At 40.9% G+C, this 19,634-nt stretch overlaps 2 protein-coding genes across 2 annotated transcripts; both read right to left on the minus strand.

Annotated features, from left to right (window-relative positions):
- Positions 1–1,051: 1,051 nt before the first annotated feature.
- Positions 1,052–11,005, minus strand: LOC115077337 (extracellular calcium-sensing receptor-like). The gene is made up of 4 exons (XM_029579630.1): positions 10,430–11,005; positions 9,202–9,429; positions 6,623–6,746; positions 1,052–2,087 (listed from the first exon to the last, which is right to left on the minus strand). The coding sequence occupies exons 1-4, from the start codon at positions 11,003–11,005 to the stop codon at positions 1,162–1,164; spliced, it is 1,854 nt and encodes a 617-aa protein (XP_029435490.1). The 3' UTR covers positions 1,052–1,161.
- Positions 11,006–11,130: 125 nt separating this feature from the next.
- Positions 11,131–17,657, minus strand: LOC115077338 (vomeronasal type-2 receptor 1-like). The gene is made up of 3 exons (XM_029579631.1): positions 17,376–17,657; positions 15,498–15,789; positions 11,131–11,265 (listed from the first exon to the last, which is right to left on the minus strand). Exons 1-3 carry the CDS (start codon positions 17,615–17,617, stop codon positions 11,131–11,133), a joined length of 669 nt encoding a protein of 222 aa, XP_029435491.1. The 5' UTR covers positions 17,618–17,657.
- Between the last annotated feature and the right edge of the window lie 1,977 nt (positions 17,658–19,634).

Below are 19,634 nucleotides of genomic sequence, written 5' to 3' on the forward strand. Positions count from 1 at the left end.
ACCTTTAGAAAATAACCCCCTTAGCCGGTTAGAACTTACCCGACAAAATTCTGATGTATACTCAGCGGCACAGCTATGTTGCTGAATATACACGTATAACTGAGCACTTTGCTGGATAGGTCTAATCGGCTAAGATTAGACGTACTCTATCGCACATCTAGCTTAGCCGTACAACTTATGCGGCTAAATCTGAATATCGGCAGTTAGCCGCATAAGTTGTATGGATAACTTGCTTCTTCCCCTATCTTCCTACTGCCTGCCCACAACTTATTTGGCTAACATTTTACCCACATAAGGGACTAAGACATCTAAATGGCATCCATTGAATGTGGGTGCATATTCAGCGGCTGATACTTAGCTACATAAGCCCTAAATAGTGCTGAATGAACTCTGAATATTGATGTCACTATGTCTTTACTGGATGTAAACCATATGATACTTCATTATCTCATTTGGAGTACCCCAGTAGGAAAGAGAATAACAAGTCTTTGCATTAAAATAAATAATAGATTCTATAGCATCCAATACTTTTCTAGATCCAAGTAACCATATTTTGTTTATCAATGCAACTTAGTCTTTCCCTGCAGTTGAGGAATCTACCCACAGCTCTTTTAATGCATCTCCTATGGTGCTTCAAAATTTGATCATTTTTCTCCACTGCTTAAGGGTCAGCATTAGCTGCCTGTACATTTTAGGATGAATATTAATGTTCTTTATTTGACATTTAAATTTTTATTGAAAGGAAAACCGGATTATCTGGCAAATATCTGTATTCATTCTTTACAAGCCTTCATGAACCTTGAGGTAATCGCAAAATAAACTGCCCTGGTTACCCTCACTGAAAGAAATTCTTATGGCAGGGGGAAAAAAAACTATCAACTTTCCAATATCAGGCTCCACTGATCTGGAACGCATTGCTGTGTGATATTCATTTGGAACGTAATTTTATGACATTTAGGCAAGAAGCTAAATAATGGCTGTTTATACAAGTTTTTGATTAACTGCCAGTGACATTTCTGAGGAAGTAGGCATGGATACTGTTTTATTATTTTAATGTTCATATTGTAAGATATTATAAGATGGATGTATGTTTATTATATTGTACACCATTTTGAAGTTTTGGTGAAAATTGGAATAACAAAATAAATATTGCTATTATCATTACCAGCTCAGTTCAGTTCTCTTCCTGACACTTGTTTTCCCCAATAAACAGTCTTTAGAATTTCTGTCTGGTTTCAGTAAGATGATGTAAACTTTGGGAAAAAATATACAGCCGAGCAGTCCAGTGCTGGAAGCCAGGATAGCAAAGACTTCCACGGCCACCATGTACTTCCCTCTTGTGCTCAGGTACGCTGGGATAAAGGAGATCCAGACACTTACAAACACCAGCAAACTGAATGTGATGTATTTGGCCTCATTGAAACTATCAGGTAAATTTCTGGCCAGGAAGGCTACAAGGAAGCTGACACAGGCCAAGAAGCCCAGGTACCCCAGCATGGCATAAAACAGCTCAATTGACCCTTCAGAACATTGTATTATGATTTTCTGTGCTGACTCCAGGTTAACACTTGAGTAAGGTGGAGCAGTCCCCAACCAAAATAGACATAAAATAAGCTGAATTGCTGAGCACAGAAAGACAAGGCAAGTTGGAATCCTGCTTCCAATCCATTTCTTTGATGCACTGTTGGGTTTTGTGGCATTAAATGCAATCACCACAATGATGGTTTTCGCCAAAATACATGAGACACTCAGAGAAAAAATGACCCCGAAAGCAATTTGCCGGAGCATACAAGTTGCACTTGTGGGCCGTCCAATGAATAGTAAGGAGCACAGGAAGCAGAACATGAGGGATATTAAGAGAAGATAACTGAGCTCTCTGTTGTTGGCTTTGACTATCGGCGTATCCTTGTATTTAATAAAAATGCACAATATTGAAATAGTGACTAAAGAGCAGAAAATGGAGATGGTGGAGAGTACAGAACCAAGAGTATCATCATAAGATAGAAATTCAATAACTCTTGGAATGCAGGAATCGTGCTTCTTATTTGACCATTGATCATCTGGGCACTTCTGACAGTCAACAGCATCTGCTTAAAACAAAAGGTTTTATATTTGTGGAGAACATGTTGCTTTTTAAGGGGGAGCTATAAGCTTCTTCCTTTTTCTTGGGCCTTCTAGCTCAAATGGATCTGACACTCAGATCCAGTACTATGATCCTTCCTTTACAATTATCCGGTGATTTTTCCCCAAAAAGATATCCTATTCCAACTCACCCAGTTCAGTCGTTTCAGAGACAATCATTCATTGAGGCCCATAGTTTAGGACTCCTTCCAAAACTGATCTGAAACCAGAACCTATGGGCCAGATTTTAAGATTTAAGTGTGGGTGTAGATTTGTGCGCGCAACCTGGTGCGCACAAATCTACGCCCGATTTTATAACATGAGCATGCAGCTGTGTGCATGTTATAAAATCCGGGGTCGGCGCACAAGGGGGTGTACACTTGTGCACCTTGCACGTGCTGAGCCCTAGGGAAGCCCTGATGTCTTTCCCCGTTCCCTCTGAGGCTGCTCCAAAATCGGAGCGGCCTGGGAGGGAACTTTCCTTCCGCTCCCCACCTTCCCCTCCCTTCCCCTCCCTTCCCCTCCCTAACTCGCCCCCCAGCCTTACCAACCCCCCTCTCACCTTTGTTAAAGAAGTTGTGCCTGTCTCCGGGCAGGCGTAGGTTGTGTGCACCGGCCAAGTGCCGGCACGTGATCCCCCGGCCTAGAGGCCCTACGGAGGCCTCAGGCCATGCCCCTTCCCCGTCCAAGACCACCCATGCCCCACCCCTTTTTTCAAGCCCCGGGCCTATGCAAAATAGGTTCGACATGTGCAGGGATTTTAAAATCTGACCCTCTATGTCAACATTGCAGGTGACATGTAGGCTCCCTCCCCACTGGGGCTGTGAATGCTGCCTTCACAACATTCCCATACCTGGAAAGCCTGTGTAATGAAAAAATTGACCAAGGTATCAAACCTATGTCCCTCATATGGCAGCAGTCTGCAGTACCACTCATTAAGTGGCCCAGTCTGAAACCATGCTACCTTTAACTTACAAAATATTATATCTTATAAATTATTTAGAATTCCTATATTATATCTACCTTCAACGCCACATACACATATACGCTAGGGATGTGAATCGTTTTCCATATCGTCTTAACGATAGAAATCGTGTGGCAGGGCAAGAAAATCGTCTTAGGCACGATTTTTTAGTTAAAAAATCGTTAAAAATCGTTTTTTCCGATTAGTACGCACTAACTCGAGTTAGTGCGCACTAACGGGAGTTAGTGCGCACTAACTGGGAGTTAGTGCGCACTAACTGAAAATGATACAATTTGACACTTTTCGGGTCAGTTAAGGTCAGTTTAGGAATGAATATGTATACCTATTGGCTGCCCTCTTATTTATTCATGTTACCAAGTTTCCTACTGACAGTATATGGGGGATGGGAAATGGAAACAGTTGGTAGCTTGACAAAACAAGTAATGTGATCAGTCAATGTGACTAGAACTTGTGCCCTAACCCTGATACCAGGGGTATTGTGATCTTCCTGCACACAGTGCCCTATCCCTATTAATACCAGGAGTGTTGTGATCTTCCTGCACACAGTGCCCTATCCCTAATACCAGGGGTGTTGTGATCTTCCTGCACACAGTGCCCTATTCCTGATACCGGGGGTGTTGTGATCTTCTTGCACACATCCCAGTATCAGGGATAGGGCACTGCATGCAGGAAGATCACAACACTCCTGGTATTAATAGGGATAGGGCACTGCATGCAGGAAGATCACAACACTCCTGGTATTAATAGGGATAGGGCAGGGGCACTGCATGCAGGAAGATCACAACACCCCTGGTATCAGGGATAGGGCACTGTGTGCAGGAAGATCACAATACCCCGGAGGAGTGAGGGTCAGGCAGCTCCCCCCTGTCTGTGAAGCCAGCCTCTCACTAGTAATGCAGGGAGGGAGCTGTCTCAGACTTCACCATCCTCCCCCCCCCCCCTCACCCACACACCATTCACTAGCTGGGACATGGGGGAAGTCAGGAGTGAGGGTCAGGCAGCTCCCCCCTGTCTGTGAAGCCAGCCTCTCACTAGTAATGCAGGGAGGGAGCTGTCTCAGACTGGTATCAGGGTTAGGGCACTGTGTGCAGGAAGATCACAACACTCCTGGTATTAATAGGGATAGGGCACTGTAAGAGATGACTGTAGTAGAGTGAATAAAGATCTGATGTTTCTGCTCTCCTCACACCAAACAAAAACAACACACAAGCAGAGAAGCCCTTCTTACAAAGCTGAGCTAGTGAGTTAAGTAGGAGGAAAAGTAAACATACTTGTGCCAGTGTGGCTACTTAAAAAATACACTTACCAACAATCAATTACATATATTTGAACTGTGTACAGTTCCAGCCAGGACCACCTTTCTAAAATGCACAGTGATTGGCAAATTCAACATGCACTAGCATTTCAGGTGCCTGCTAACAAAAATAATAAACAAACAAGTTCTAGTCACGTGAGTGCTGATCATTACATTACTTTTTTTGTCAAGCTTCCAACTGTTTCCATTTCACATCCCCCCAACCATTACCTCAGTATTAGCCTTGGTAACATCAATAGATAAGAGCACAGCCAGCCAATAGGAATACATACATACATATTCATTCCTAAGTGACCTTTACTGACCTGGGAAGTGTGAACACTTTGTTTCATTTTCTGTTGGTGTTCGTTAGTTTCCAGTTCCATTTCCCATCCCCCCAACCATCACCTCAGTGGTAACCTTGGTAACATCAATAGATAAGAGGGCAGCCAGCCAATAGGAACACATATTCATTCCTAACTGACCTTCAGTGACCTGGAAAGTGTTTATTTGTATCATTTTCAGTTAGTGCGCACTAAATCGAGTTAGTGCGCACTAACGGGGAGTTAGTGCGCACTAACTCGAGTTAGTGCGCACTAACACGATTTAACGATTTTTAACGATAAATCGTTAGAATTTCTATTGTATCGTGTTCTATAACGATTTAAGACGATATAAACATTATCGGACGATAATTTTAATCGTTGAAAAACGATTCACATCCCTAATATACGCACATGGCAAAAAAAAATGCCATAATGAATTATATCCACAAAGGCTTTTCATTTGGCTACAGTATCTGGCAGCAAAACGACAAAAAGTTGTTGACAGTTGTTATCAACAAATCCAGATGTCATACTACCTTTGAATTAACCTCCAAATAAAGAAAAAAAGCTTGTTAAGATAATTACTGGAGCTTCTTTTCTTTTTCATCGCTGACAAATCAACTACATTTACTGAATATTTTTATCTTTGTTCTGTTTTAAGCTTGCATTCTCTTTGAGTGACTCCTTGATTTACTATACCATTTCCTTTTTGATGTGAAAATTGCGTGCACTGTGCAACATTGTGCATTATTTTGGCCACCGAAGGGATGGACCTTTTCAGCTCAGCATGTTCACGCAGGCAACTACTGAGCAAATGCCATTGAAAAATGTGTCCCTGTTATAAAAGTTAAGACAACACTGTAGAGCAGAGTTTCCCAAACCTGTCCTGGGGGCTCCTATTCCGTCGGGTTTTCAAAATATCCACAATGAACATAAATGGGATAACATTTTCATGCTGTGAAGGCAATGCATGCAAATTTTCCCTCATGCATATTTATTGTGGATATCTTGAAAACCCTACCTGCTGGGGGGCTCCTCCAGGAGAATTTTGGGACCCACTGCTGTAGAGTAATCAGTTTTTCTGGTTGTCAACAGACACAAAAAAAAAAAATGGCAGCTAGAAAGTGATAATCAACACACATCCACACATGCACACACTCTCCTATATGCCCATTTCAGTCATTGCTTTTCTTTGAAAATTAAAAATGTTTTTTTTCAAAAAGAAATTGAACAAAGCAGCATGAATCTCCACCTGATTATTGTTAGGGTTCGCAGTTAAAGATTAATAGGTAGATTTTTAAAAAATCCGTGCACGCTTCCATGAGCGCACTACCCGGGACACGCACATGGGTGCGCGATTTTATAACATGTACGCGCCAGTGTGTGCATGTTATAAAATCCAGGCCGGTGCACACGGGGGGGGTAGATTTCCCTAGTTTACGCAAGGTGATGAGATCAAGCCTCTGCCAGTTCCCTCCCAGTCCACTCCAATTAAGGAGCGGAGTGGGAGGGAACTTTCCTCCTCCCCTACCTACCCTCCCTCCCTCTTCCCCTCTCCTCCCTGACCCCTTTGAAGACCCTACCTTCTGTAAATTTTTTCATTTCAGAACTTACGCCAAATGGCAGCTGTACTGTTGGCCTTCAGCTCTGCCCCGCCCCTGGACCGCCCCTTCATAGAGGCTTGGCTCTTGTGCGCATAATGGGGGTTACACGCGTGGCCGGGCCTCTTCTAAAATGCCCGCAGCGTGCGCAAGGCCCGGCCACACACATAACCCCCATCTTTTTTGTGCACAGCGTGGGGTTTAAAATCAAGCCTTAAGTTTCCGATTTTTTCACTAATTTAAAAATATCTTCATCATCAATTACATTGGAAAGGGTATTTTATCCTTCTCTCACCAGTCTGATTGGTGATTTCTCCATCAGCGCAGGGGACGCAGTCAAAGCAGCAGACGGGCTCTCCCTCTCTTGCGGCTTTCCTGAACCCGGGAGGGCAGCTGGCACTGCAGACTGAGTCTGGCACCTTCAGAACAGAGCAGAGAACATTTCCTGGCAAGTGCATAGATGATACTTCACCAATGACTAGGATATATGCAATCAGTAGAAAGATTAATAAGGATTAGAACAGTTAAGCCTTGAATATGGTAGAGAGTCTTTGAAAGTGCAATACTTAGGAGGTGAACAAATGAATTCTATAGAATGGATGAGAAATTATGAAATGTTTTTACTGGAGACAGACATTTCTAACCTGGCCTCACTGAGGGTAATTTTTATAATCCACTGCATAGTAGTAAAGTCTATGTGTAGACTTTACTGATAATTTGCAAATTATGAGTATAAATTGGCTTGGAAAAATCACAGGTTAGTGGCCTGATATACTCATAGAGTCACTTGTGTAAAGTTAGACCTTCTCTTTGTAGTGCATAACTTGTGCACATACATTTACATGCTTACAGATGAGCTATGCTTAAATGTAATAATACTGGCTTAGCAATTTTCAAAAGCCCATTTACTCATGTTAAGCGAACTTAATGATGGTAAAACCTATTGACCTATTGGCGTATATTGTAGCAACTTTCAAAACCCTCTTAGATGGGTAAAGTGCATTTATATATGCAAAACCCAATTTTAAGCATGCAAATGATTTTGAAAACCAGGCCCATAGGAGGTATTTTTCAGTCATACTCTCATAAAACACCATTGGAGCATTGCAGAGGCCAAACGGCATGACCAGATATTCAAAATGGCCATCGCGGGTGTTAAATGTGGTTTTCCATTCATTGCCCTGTATGTAGCTTGTACTTATATAAATGCTATTTCATAACAGACAAAAGTATGCATATACTTATGGTTTCTTGTGCATATACGTGCATAACAAAAGGGACAATCTGGGCTATTATGGACCAGGCCTAACAGTTGCAAGAACAAGTTTTCATTTAAAAATATACTCGAGCACATTTGGCAACTTACTAATGTAATTTAACGCCTGCTATTTACCTAGCATTCATTTGAAACAAATGAGGAGTAAAATAAATAAAATTATAGAGTAAGTAATTTTCCAAGATCCACTGAGCAGGTAAATAAATATTCAGTCAATTTTAACTGGTTATCTTTTGCAGAATTTACATCTGAATGTAACCGGACAGGCTGCTTGCTGAAATTATTCTCTAAATCTGGCCAAAAACTGAGTGACAGGTTGTCCAAGTCCTCAGAGTCAGCTAACACTGGCAATTCATGTTTCCTGACTAAGTCATAAGCAGGATCTAAGAACTCTTGAAGCAAACATTTTAAAGCTTTTGAATCCCAACAGTTGTATCTACTTTTGATTGATAGTTGTTTGTCTTTGGTGACTGAATCGATAGACATGTGTGGAAAAGCATTCCCAGCCATTTCCAGCCCAGGGAGCAAGAAGTCAGGTTTCCCTAATGCTAGGCTGCTACCGAGCCGCTGGGCTGGGCTGTACTACTTTCTCGCTATCCCGCCATTCATATTTGATCACAACAGTCACCGGATGAATGCAGTATCGTGTTAATTATATAGGCAACATAAAAAGCGGGCTTTGGCATGCTGTAGATCTTAAAGAAACCATTATTGAAAAATGTGTTGGGTTCAGAGAAGCGTGAAACTTTGCTGCTATGTCGGCATATGTGAATGGAAAAGAAAAATCTCTTACGATATTAAGTTTCTTGAGAGAAGGGCCGATGTACTAAATTGTGATTAACGTCACACGGGTACATGCATAATAACAAGTGGTGCTAATAGTAATAACATGCAACTGAGCCAAGATGGTAAAGGACAAACTTACTTTACCTATGGCCCTTAACTGAAAAATGTAACTACACCTGATAAGGAGTAAACAATTGTCTCATAATATTGCATTGCAAAAAAGTGGGCTTACTTTATTTCTGCACTAACAAGTCATGAGCGGTCTGGCATAATTGTGCATATCCTTACCTCATTAACATGATTTTAGTGCATAAAATCTCAAATGCTAAATTACACATGCTAGAAGTGCTATTTTCATGCGAAAACTTAACTTACGTGTGCTAGCAGTGCATTTGTGAGTTTAAATGCAACTTAAGCACAATGGCCTCAAGCAGGGCAGGTGTTTCCATTAGGAAAGTTAAGCAGTCACCTAAAATTTTGGGGGCAGCAAAATCCTTCCAGCATAAGGCCAAGAGGGGCGCTGTGCTAGAGCCAATACCACCAAACAAGGGAGTGATGTGCCGGAGCCACTGCCGCTGGTTGGAGATATAGTGATATGTTGGGGGAGGAGGGTACATGACCAAAGATTCACCTAGTGTGCCAAATACATTTGGATTGGTACTGGCCTCAGGGTTTTGTTTTGTTTTTTACTAATTCCATGCTACCTACTTGTGGATATTGGTCAGTGTTCCCATCATGTGAGACTTTGGAGATTCCCATTTAAATTCTACTCATTTCCAATTTAACTTTCACAATCAACATCATATTCTTGCCTTGGAAAAAAATGAATTCCAAGCAATGGAGCTCTGGTTGATGGTGACCTTTTTGCTCTGTGGAGCAGAGAAATTGACGTTTCCTACTGTTACGCATTGGTAGGTCCTGTTTGGAAATATCTGCCAGTTCAGGATGTCGTATATGGCTGGAGGATCACCGTTCTCATCAAAAAACACCTCCTCACCAGATTCGGTGACAAAATGGACATGTTTGAGATGTTGTAGTTCCTAAGCAAGCCAAAGAAGAACATTTCAGATTGTCACAAAACATAAATCATTGAGATTTGTCAGGTAGTTTTATGTGAAAACACATCAAAACAATTTGATGTAGCATGCACACATTACGAGAACTAAAACAAATGAAAACCTATGATATCACAATAGGCATTGACTTTAAAATTACTTGAAACGAGAAGACTGAGCAAATGGCAAGAGGATCTAAACGTTTTGTTTATTTACATTTTTTTTTGTTCCCTGGACATTCTGTCTCAGATGCAATATCAGTATTATAACATTGGGAAAAGTGTTTCCCTGAGAAAAATACAAAAGTTGATAGCAAATATGATTACAATGCCCATCTTGCCTGACCCCAATTGATCTCCAGTTTTCTCTTTCAGTCCTTTCCCTCTGCAAGGGATTCTTTGAGGGTAATTATCAGAAGCCATTTACCCTGGTAAGTGGGCAATCAGAAAGTTGCCCACCCATTCCCCTGGAATCAACAATGGATGTACTTTTTACCACATTGGGAAAAGCAAAAATGCTCAGAGAGGGGGGTTAAGTCAGGGGAAGAAGCAATGCTCACAGTTTTGCATTTTCAAAACCATTTATATTGTTTTTGTTGGAAAACCTACCCACAGAAAGAGCAGAGGCAAATCTATGTGGGTTCCTTTTTCCCTGAATTAAGGGAAAGTATGTGTGTACTTTCTCCTTGAGAATGGTGCAAAGGTCCATGGGCAAAAGTGTCATTCACTTTGTAATTACAAGCAAACATAGTTTTAAAAATTGTCTTGTTCATCCTTCATTCCCATTCTTGTGTTATTCCTTCCACCTGATAGTCTCTGCTAGCATAATCCTTTTAAAATCTTACTGTAACTCTCACTGCAAAAAAACCGCAATAACTAACTCTTGAAATGACAAGAAATGTAACAGGATGGTAGGAGAAATGTGGCAGATCTACACCACTGAAAAACAGGAATTCCATAACAAAACTGCGTATCTCAAATTGTACCTCATGAGGATGTATTTTATCAATTGTAGCACATGATCCTGTAGATAATGGTCCATCGGCAGCTTTACAGGACAGTAGACTGTGCAGGGCATGAGCAAATGCATACACCGCTAGATACGCATTGTAGGTAAATCTTAGATTTTTGAAATCAAATAATACAGGGTCCATTTGGTCTACCCTCTCAGTGCCTGTGCAAAATGAGAGGTCGCCACTGCTATTGGCCATATGGGTCTGGCTGTGGCCATAATCAGGCCATTTACATGTAAATGCTTTCTCCCAGAATGTCTTGATGAAGATGTCATCAGTAGAGCTGGAAGGATGGATGCTGTACACAAAGTCTTCGAATCCAGGAATGTCATTGACATGAAAAGCCATTGCCAGTGTGCCATTCAGTGATAGCCAGACATCTTCAGAAAATAGGTCTGGAGTGATGATAAAAACATTTGTGCCAATCCAGATCTTCCCCTTGATATTCTCCTCAGCAACTGCCTTAAGTATAGGGGCCACAGTAACCACATGTGAATACGCAATGATTACTTTTGCAGTGGATTGCCTCACTGTTTCCACAATCCTCATCACTGCTTCCTTGGACAGGAGAGTGGGGATTTTTTCTAAGAAGGCCACACATCCCCCAATCTTTGTGATTTCCTTTTTTAGATTATCACCACTAACACCATAATCATCGTCTTCGGCAAGTATCCCTATCCAATTCCAGCCAAATGTTGAAGCAAGTGAAGCATTGCTTGGACCTCTTGCAAGTTATTGGGAACAGTACGTAAAAAAGAGGGGAAGAGAATTTTGTCGCTCAGTTTGGAGATAGCGGATCCATAGCTGATCTGTGAAGAAGCAGGAGGCTTTACAATATGCATTAGATCAAAAGATTGAAGAATGCATCCATTTTCTTTCTGCTTTAGAAATTTAATTATTTGGAATGAATGGCTACCAATTCCAATAGTTTAGTATTATGAGCAAACTCAAAGGGATTATTAATTGGACAACTCCAACATTTTTAAAGTGAAAGTGTGAAGGCATTCTTGCTTTGAAACTCTACATTGGTACAAAGTACCCACAGACATATGCAAATACTTTTTGTAAGTCACTTTTTTCTTTGAAATGACAAGTAAGCATCCTAGTTTATTTTTATTTTATTTATTTAAAATTTTAAATGTAATATTTAAATGTTCTCAGCCCCCAACTTAAGCATGACCTCAAGCTAACTAAAAGTCATTATTTTGGGAAAGCCTGCAAGTACTTTCAGCAGGGTTGAAACAAGTCAGTTTCTAGACAAGTTACCAGGTAAATATCTTTGAAAATTATCCTCCACAGGTATTGTAACCTTTACTAGAGATGTGAATCGGGCTTCGGACGATTGAAAATATCGTATGATATTTTCAAAATTATCAGAAATCGGGGGCTCCCCCAAAACAATAGGAAAACCCCACGATATTGTTCGTGGGGGTTCTCTTATCGTTTGGGGGAGGGCGGGAAAAATGGCACACAAAAATAACCCCTAAACCCACCCCGACCCTTTAAAACGAATCCCTTAGCTTATCCCACCCTCCTGACCCCCCCAAAAACATTTTACAGGTACTTGGTGGTCCAGTGGGGGTCCCAGGAGCAATCTCCCGCTCTCGGGCCGTCGGCTTCCACTAATCAAAATGGCGCCGATGGCCTTTGCCCTTACCATGTGACAGGGTATCCGTGCCATTGGCCAGCCCCTGTCACATGGTAGGAGCACTGGATGGCCCGCACCATTTTTAAAGATGGTGCCAGCCATCCAATGCTCCCTCCATGTGACAGGGGCCGGCCAATGGCACGAATACCCTGTCACATGGTAAGGGCAAAGGGCCATCGGCGCCATTTTGATTAGTGGCAGCCGATGGCCCGGGAGCAGGAGATCGCTCCCGGGACCCCCACTGGACCATCAGGTACCTGTATAAGGTTTTTGGGGGGGTCAGGAGGGTGGGGGAAGCTAAGGGATTAGTTTTAAAGGGTCGGGGTGAGTTTTTTGTTTATCGGCTCGGGCACAGCTGATAAACAAAGCCGCGATTGGGCTGGACGAAAAAAAAAACACGATGTGAATCAGAACCGGAATCAGAACTGATTCCGGTTTCGATTCACATCTCTAACTTTACTCTCTCTTTTCCAGATCGTAATCTCTGACAGCTGGAAGATATACCTAGCTCAGTGGGAGGGGGTGAGGGCAAGGAAGGGCAAACTGAGAGTTCCTTAGCTGGAGAAACATTGGTGGGGTAGGCTAGATGGGCAAAATGGTCCTTATCGCCCAACACTGACTATATTACCATGTGTGTGCATTCTGAGTCTTTTGAATTCTCAGATGACTCAAAAGTACTTCTTGGAGATTTTCTCTCTGATTCATATTTCTATAGAATAGGATACATGTAGAAACAGGGCATTTATTAGTTAAGGACATTTCAACAACTAACTACAATTTACTTTAATTGGGCCATAATGAAAAGTAATTAGAGGGAAGTAGAAATGATGAACATGCATTAAAGTGGTCAATTTCCAAATAACCCCTAAATTAATAAAATAACCAGATCAATTTACCTGGTTATCTTTGACAGAATACTTGGCTGCACCTACAGGCTAGATTTGTTGATAAACCTTTGTTGATAAACCCCCTAAATCTAGTCCAGCTAGATTTAGTTGTGCTATTTGCAGGGAGAGCTACTGTCTTTTTCTGCTTATATCAATGTAAGATTAGTATACTACACAATGTTTGACTCATTGATGTGCTGCACACTGCACAGTATTGTACTCATCTCTCTGAAATTGCACCATTTGACCACTGGTTTGTAAAATTATGTGATTACTAAAAATGATAGAAGGAAAAACACTGACTATATCCATATATATTTCTAGTTTATGTAGGATTATTTTTGGTTTAATCTAAAACTTTTTTGAAGTTTGTACCATGGGATATTTATTCTATTTATCTGCTATTTGTATGAACAGAGATTTCTTTACAAATTAAGCAAGTTAATGCTGAAAATTTGCACTGTTGCTAAATCAAAACCCCAACCCGACAATACCCTTCACCCAGCTACTTTTCTAACTGGCTAAATTTGTGCACTTTGCGGGGGTGGGAGGGAGGTTTTAAATGTTTGGGGATTTTTTGGCTGACTTTCAAAGTTGATTGGGTAAATCTTTTCAAAATCAGTCCCTTAAGTCATGTCAACATTACCCCCAGCAATGTCAAAATATGAACATAAATAATATTTAAAACTTCAAATATACAGTAAATCCTGCTCAAAAATTACACCTTGATAAAAATTATGTTCTTACATCCATATTATTTTAATGCATCGTGATTTCTACATACTTTATGGGTTAAATTAGAAAAGAGTTTTGCATCTAAGATGGAATTTAGAAATGACCGAGTGCATAAAACAGAGCATATTTTCAGTAACATTGAGATGTTTTGAATGCCTATAACCAGGTAATTATGTTCTTTCTTGGCTAAACTGCCCTGGTGGAAGATTGTCCCTCTTACAGCAGGTAAAAGTACATAAAGTCACTTGTAGCTCACAGCAACTCCTTTTAGCCATATTAAAGTCATTCTTGAAGGTATGCTTCGGTCTAGGCAGTATGCAACATTTTCAAACATGCATACACTGAGTTATCCCTGTTCCTCTGCCCACAGAAATATCAGGTGAAAATTACACAGGGACTATGCACATATATACCTTGTATTTGATTTTCAAAGAAAATGAGAAATTGCCCAGGTAGGTTTCATTTTTTTTTTTAATTTGCTACAAAATATTCAAACTCAAAGTATCCACATGTTTTGCAACTAGGCAGGCTACTCAAAATTGTGTTGAATAAAACATTGGATTGAATGCCTAAGGGCCTCATTTTCCAAGCACTTTACCGCGTGCGATAAATTCGCAAATCGCGTTAACAGCTGAAAAGGATTAGGTATGAGCGTCGGGGGTTGGGGGCCACTTTCGCATTCCACATGAGACCTACGGACTGAACAGTGGTCTCTAGTGCAGATTTGCTGGCCGTCGGAGTGAGGACGCTCACTCCAAGCGGAGATTTGGCCAACATTCTCTCCACCTAGCATGTTGTTGCCCAGGTAGAGTGTCCATCAAGCTAGGTAGAGAGAACGTTGCCCAAACCACTTCTTGGAGTGAGCGTCCTCACTCCGACAGCCAGCAAATCTGCACTAGAGACCACTGTTCTGTCCGTAGGTCTCATGTGGAATGCGAAAGTGGCCCCAACCCCCGACGCTCATACCTAATCCCCACCCGAGTTAGTAGGTGGCCCTCCTATAGGGGTTAAAATACCTATGTAGGGCATAGGCACTATAGTAAGGCGCTCTCTCTCTCTCTTCTCTCCTCTCTCTCTCTCTCTCTCTCTCTCTCTCTCTCTCCTCTCTCTCTCTCTCTCTCTCTCTCTCTCTCTCTCTCTCTCTCTCTCTCTCTCTCTCTCTCTCAGCAGGCTGCCTGGGACTATTGAAATATCGTGCACTGTGATAAAAGAAACCGGCAATTATCGTGCACCGCGATAAAAGACTGAAAGAATCATCGTGCAGTGGGAAAACATCATGTGTGGTGCTAATGTTTTCGCGAATGGTGAAAACATCGCTGCACACGATGTTTCCCCACTGCACGAAAGAAGCCTCATTTGCATTGGTAACGCCCCCTAATGCGATATTGGAAAATAAGGCCCTAAATGGAGTAAAATATCTAAATACTAGGTACACCATGGTATAGTTGATGTAGGAATATATTGAACATTAGAGCTGTGTATCCAGCTGCAAAATCAATTCTGTTCATTACTTTCCTGTCTATCTTTGATTCAATGCCTAACTTGAAATTCTGAAAATTTGCTGTGACTATCTATCTTGTCTCCTTGAATGCCCCTATTATAATGTTAGATGCCTTTCTTCTGTGCAGGTTTTTGACAATGTAATTCCAAGCTGATGCTTCAATTTGTTTCTGACAGAACATCATTAAGGAACAAGAAATGCTTCGATGAGTTTACAACTTGCTCAACGGGGAATCATCTATGCAAGGGAAAGTTGGTTCCTCTCTCTTACCTGTGGAATCTTATAGAGACCTAGTAAACTCGACATAGCGATACTGATTTCAGGATAGGCTTCTCCGATTGCCCCTAATAATGGGGCACTGGAGAGACAGTGGTAGTTTGGAATGGGATCCTCTGTTCCTGAGAGCAGTGACAGGGTACTCGCCACGGCCAGAGCTGTTGAGAAACAGGAGCCATGAATCTTAAAGCCCAAGGTGATATTTGGCAAAATGTTGAGATCGTGGTTTATCTGCTGGATAGCAAATGCCATCACCAGCACCTCCCGGTAGGACCGCACCTGGAAGCTAAGAGAACATATATTAAATTTACTGTTTTATATAATGGAACCTCATGTTAATGATGATGATAAACATTGATATAAGGGAATACTATTGGTCATGCAAATACTTGAATCATTGTATTTATTTCTAGGTTAAAAAAAAAACATTTTAAATATAATCATAATAAAGATTGATTTTTTTCATCCTATTATCAGAGGTATATTTCAGTACAGACTATTTTTAGAAGTAAATATAAACTGAGACCAGAGATTAAAGTAATTATCATAGAAAGAGGATATTGGTAATCCAGTTTGCCAATCAGATTTAGTGTATTTTTTTTTAACAAAATGAGTATATTCCTAAATGAGAATGATAAGGTAACTATGTTTTGAGTTCCATCAAAGTCTTTAATACAGTACCACATTTAAGGCTATTGCCCTATACAAAAAATAAATCATTTTATAGTTGAAGAAAATACAGATTACATGTGTTTATGCCTATCATCTACAGTTGTATTTCCCTTGGGGTCAAATTGCCAAATGGCTATTCAGAACTTACTTGATAGTTTAATCTCAATTAAAGCTTGGTTAGAACTGAACTGAAAATGCTGCAACTAAATCTGAATAACTGAAGATCTGTGAATTAGTAGAGATAATTGCAAACAGGGAAGCTGGCAACAGATTACACTGACGTATTAGTGAAATGTCAGGAGCCAGAGGGCATTATTTGACAATAAGTTGTCAATGATTTCTTGCAGTCATGCCGTTGCCATTCATGTTGTGGACAAACTGAGGCCCGTTAATCAGGCAAAGCCATTTTTATAGCACAGTTGTCTAAGACAGAGGTTTCCAAACCTATTCTGGGGCACCCCCAGTGGTCAGGTTGTCAGGATATCCATAATGAATATGGCATGAGATAAAATGTGCTTGGTCCATGATTTGGGTTCTTATTCATCTGAATTATTGTAGTAGCTGGACTTTCACACAAATATTTACCTCATTACAGTTAGTTCAAAATGCTGCTTCCCTTATTATGCCTGAGGTGGCTTTCTGGTCAAAGAATGACCCTGATATAGAAATCACTACATTGACTTCCAGGTGTTTCTTGCACACATGGTTCAGAATTTTAGGCACAGTTTTTAAAATTATTAACGCCTTCAGCACAGGCTACTTGCAGCCTTAAATGTCTTATTTTACTGTTTCTACTCGAACATTTGTGATCTTCCCAAGCATGTCTTACTCCATCACTGCTTTTTTTAAAAGTAGGACATGAGAAGGTCTGTAGTTGCCTTGTCCCATGTCTATGGGATTCCTTTACTTTTAAGATGAGATCTTTGCAAGACTATGAATCTTATCGGAAATGATCTTTCAGGGTTGTTAATTATGAATGTCTGCTAAAAAATAAGACAAATTAGATAGCAATGAAAGCACATATAAAGCACATACACACACACACACATATATATATATGTGTGTGTGTGTGTGTGTGTGTCTCACCACAGGAAGAGGTGCTCGATCTCCCCACATCTTCAAATTTATTTGTGCGAAACTGTGGAGTTTACGAGGTTCTAATTATGAAAGACAAAAAATGTAATACTCGGTATTACTTACTCTGCACAGGATATTGGTGAGGGCTCCTCTCTGAAGCTGGTGTCAGGGAATGAATGTTGCCAGTGGACAAGAATGATTCCTCCCAGCACTATATCCCCTTCCCTGAGGAAGGCTCTCACGTTCTGCTGAGGAAGACGGCAGCCAGCTTGGGTCGCACAGCAAGGAGAAGGCAACACTGCTAGCAGGATCATAGCGATGCCCTGGAACATCTTAGTTCCAGGCAGGAAAATAATCCAGTGCATTTGTTCTGTTGTAATCAGTTTTTCCCAAAGTTGGTTTTTTTTTTTTGGTTTGTTTGTTTGCCTGTACTATTCAGTTCATATGTTGCATTCGATCACGTTAAGCTTTGTGTCCATTATTCTATCTCATCAGCTCTCTGAAGCAGTAGATTTTTCATCTGGGTTAAGTATCATGCAAAATTTAATGTGCAATATCAATAATTTTCTGCTGTTTTATACAAGATTGTCTCCTGGTTCACACAACATAGAACATGCTCCCTTATAATTAGTAAAATGACACCTTTTCTCCTTGATGTCTATTATTATGATAAATATATATGATTTTGTAATAGAGATATTCAAATTATAGCTTGCATTTCTGCTTGTTACCTTTGGGGATCTGGGAGCAGGTGGAAATGATTATAATGCAAAGTTTCCAATAAATTCCAGGGCACTTAAACCATACTACAACTCTAGCTTCTTAAAAGAAAAAGTTTTGGATCAACATCCCGTTCCCCATTCCCTTCCTTAAAACCGCACCCTGCCTCTGAGCCCCACAAAGCCTCCCAGTAGTACAGCAGCAGGAGGAGAATAAGTGCCAGTACAGCTGATGGGTACCAGCACTCAGGCATTCTTCCATTTACTTTCTCAGGAGCCAGGATTGGTTTGCTTCAGTAACAACTGACCCAATCCCGGTTCAGAATTCAGTTTTCAAGTTCTGTTGCAATTAATCCTCCAAGATCTTCCTCCTCCCACTGTGGAAGGCTTTTGAGGTGCTCGGAGTGGTACCCTTCGTTTTAAGACTGGGAATGGGGTATTAGCCGCTGGCCCACAATTTTTTCTTTTAACTTGGAGACAGCAGGAGCGATTGGACCGTTATAGTCCACAATATTTATTTTTAGGAAACATTGGGGTAGGAAGGGTACTTCTGCAGCATGATACTTTTTTTTTTTTTTTTCAAATATTCAGTAATCCAATGAGCAGGAAAGTTACCTGAATAACTTCTTCAGGAAAACTTTAAAGGAGGATATTATTCAATCAGTGGAAGATGAGGTCTGCTGAATATTCAGCAAAAGTTATCCAGGTATACTTTGTCATTCACCGGCTTATGGAATATTGAGTGACCTATTGGTCTTGAAAGTCTTTAAATGGACATAGCTAGTTACATGAAATCTGTCTTATTCTTCTAGGAGTCTGCCCAGACTCTTCGGTCCTCAGGAAACACCATGCATTTATGTAACGTTGCCACGGGATGTACACCTGCAAGAGGACCTTTTCATTCATGGTTTCCATAGTTTGGAATTACGGTACTTAACTGAGGAAATCCATCAGGAGCCTGGCATTGTGTATCCTTTTTGCAAAAAGTAACTAAGCTCTATTTTCAGCACAGAAGCATGGATGGGCATGTTGGTGTGCTGGTAGTCCGACCTCTGTGCTTTTAGTTGTAGGTAGGGGGACATATTTTCTGGTTGTTTTTTGCTTTGTTTGTTTTATGTTAAGAATATAAGAAATGCCATGCTGAGTCAGTCCAATGATTCCTGAAGCCCTGCATCCTTTCTCTGACAGCAGTCAATCCAGAAAAGAGGATTTATATTCAGACAACAACCAACAAGGACTGAATTACATAGTCTGGGTAAACAAATAAGCATGGGTTTAGCTTGCTTGATACGGCAGTTACTATCCCGAGTCAATTAAGCCTGATACTTCACTTGGAATACATATCCAGCACAGCTCACTGCCTCAACGGCAGGGGGAATGAAGAAAAGAGGATTTATATTCAGACAACAACCAACAAGGACTGAATTGCACAGGCTGGGTAAATAAGTGTGGGAGTAGCTTGCTTATTGCGGCAGTTACTACCCCTAACCAATTAAGCTAGGTACTTCACTTAGATGCAGCTCCAGCACTGCTCTCTACATCAATGGCAGGGGTGGAAGGTAAATAGAACCAAAAAGTTACTAATAAAGGCCAAGAGAAACAGATAAGTGTGAAAGCTTGCTGGGCAGACTGGATGGCCATTTGGTCTTCTTCTGCCGTCATT

Source organism: Rhinatrema bivittatum, chromosome 16 (assembly GCF_901001135.1).
Source record: "Rhinatrema bivittatum chromosome 16, aRhiBiv1.1, whole genome shotgun sequence".
Classification (NCBI taxonomy): domain Eukaryota; kingdom Metazoa; phylum Chordata; class Amphibia; order Gymnophiona; family Rhinatrematidae; genus Rhinatrema; species Rhinatrema bivittatum.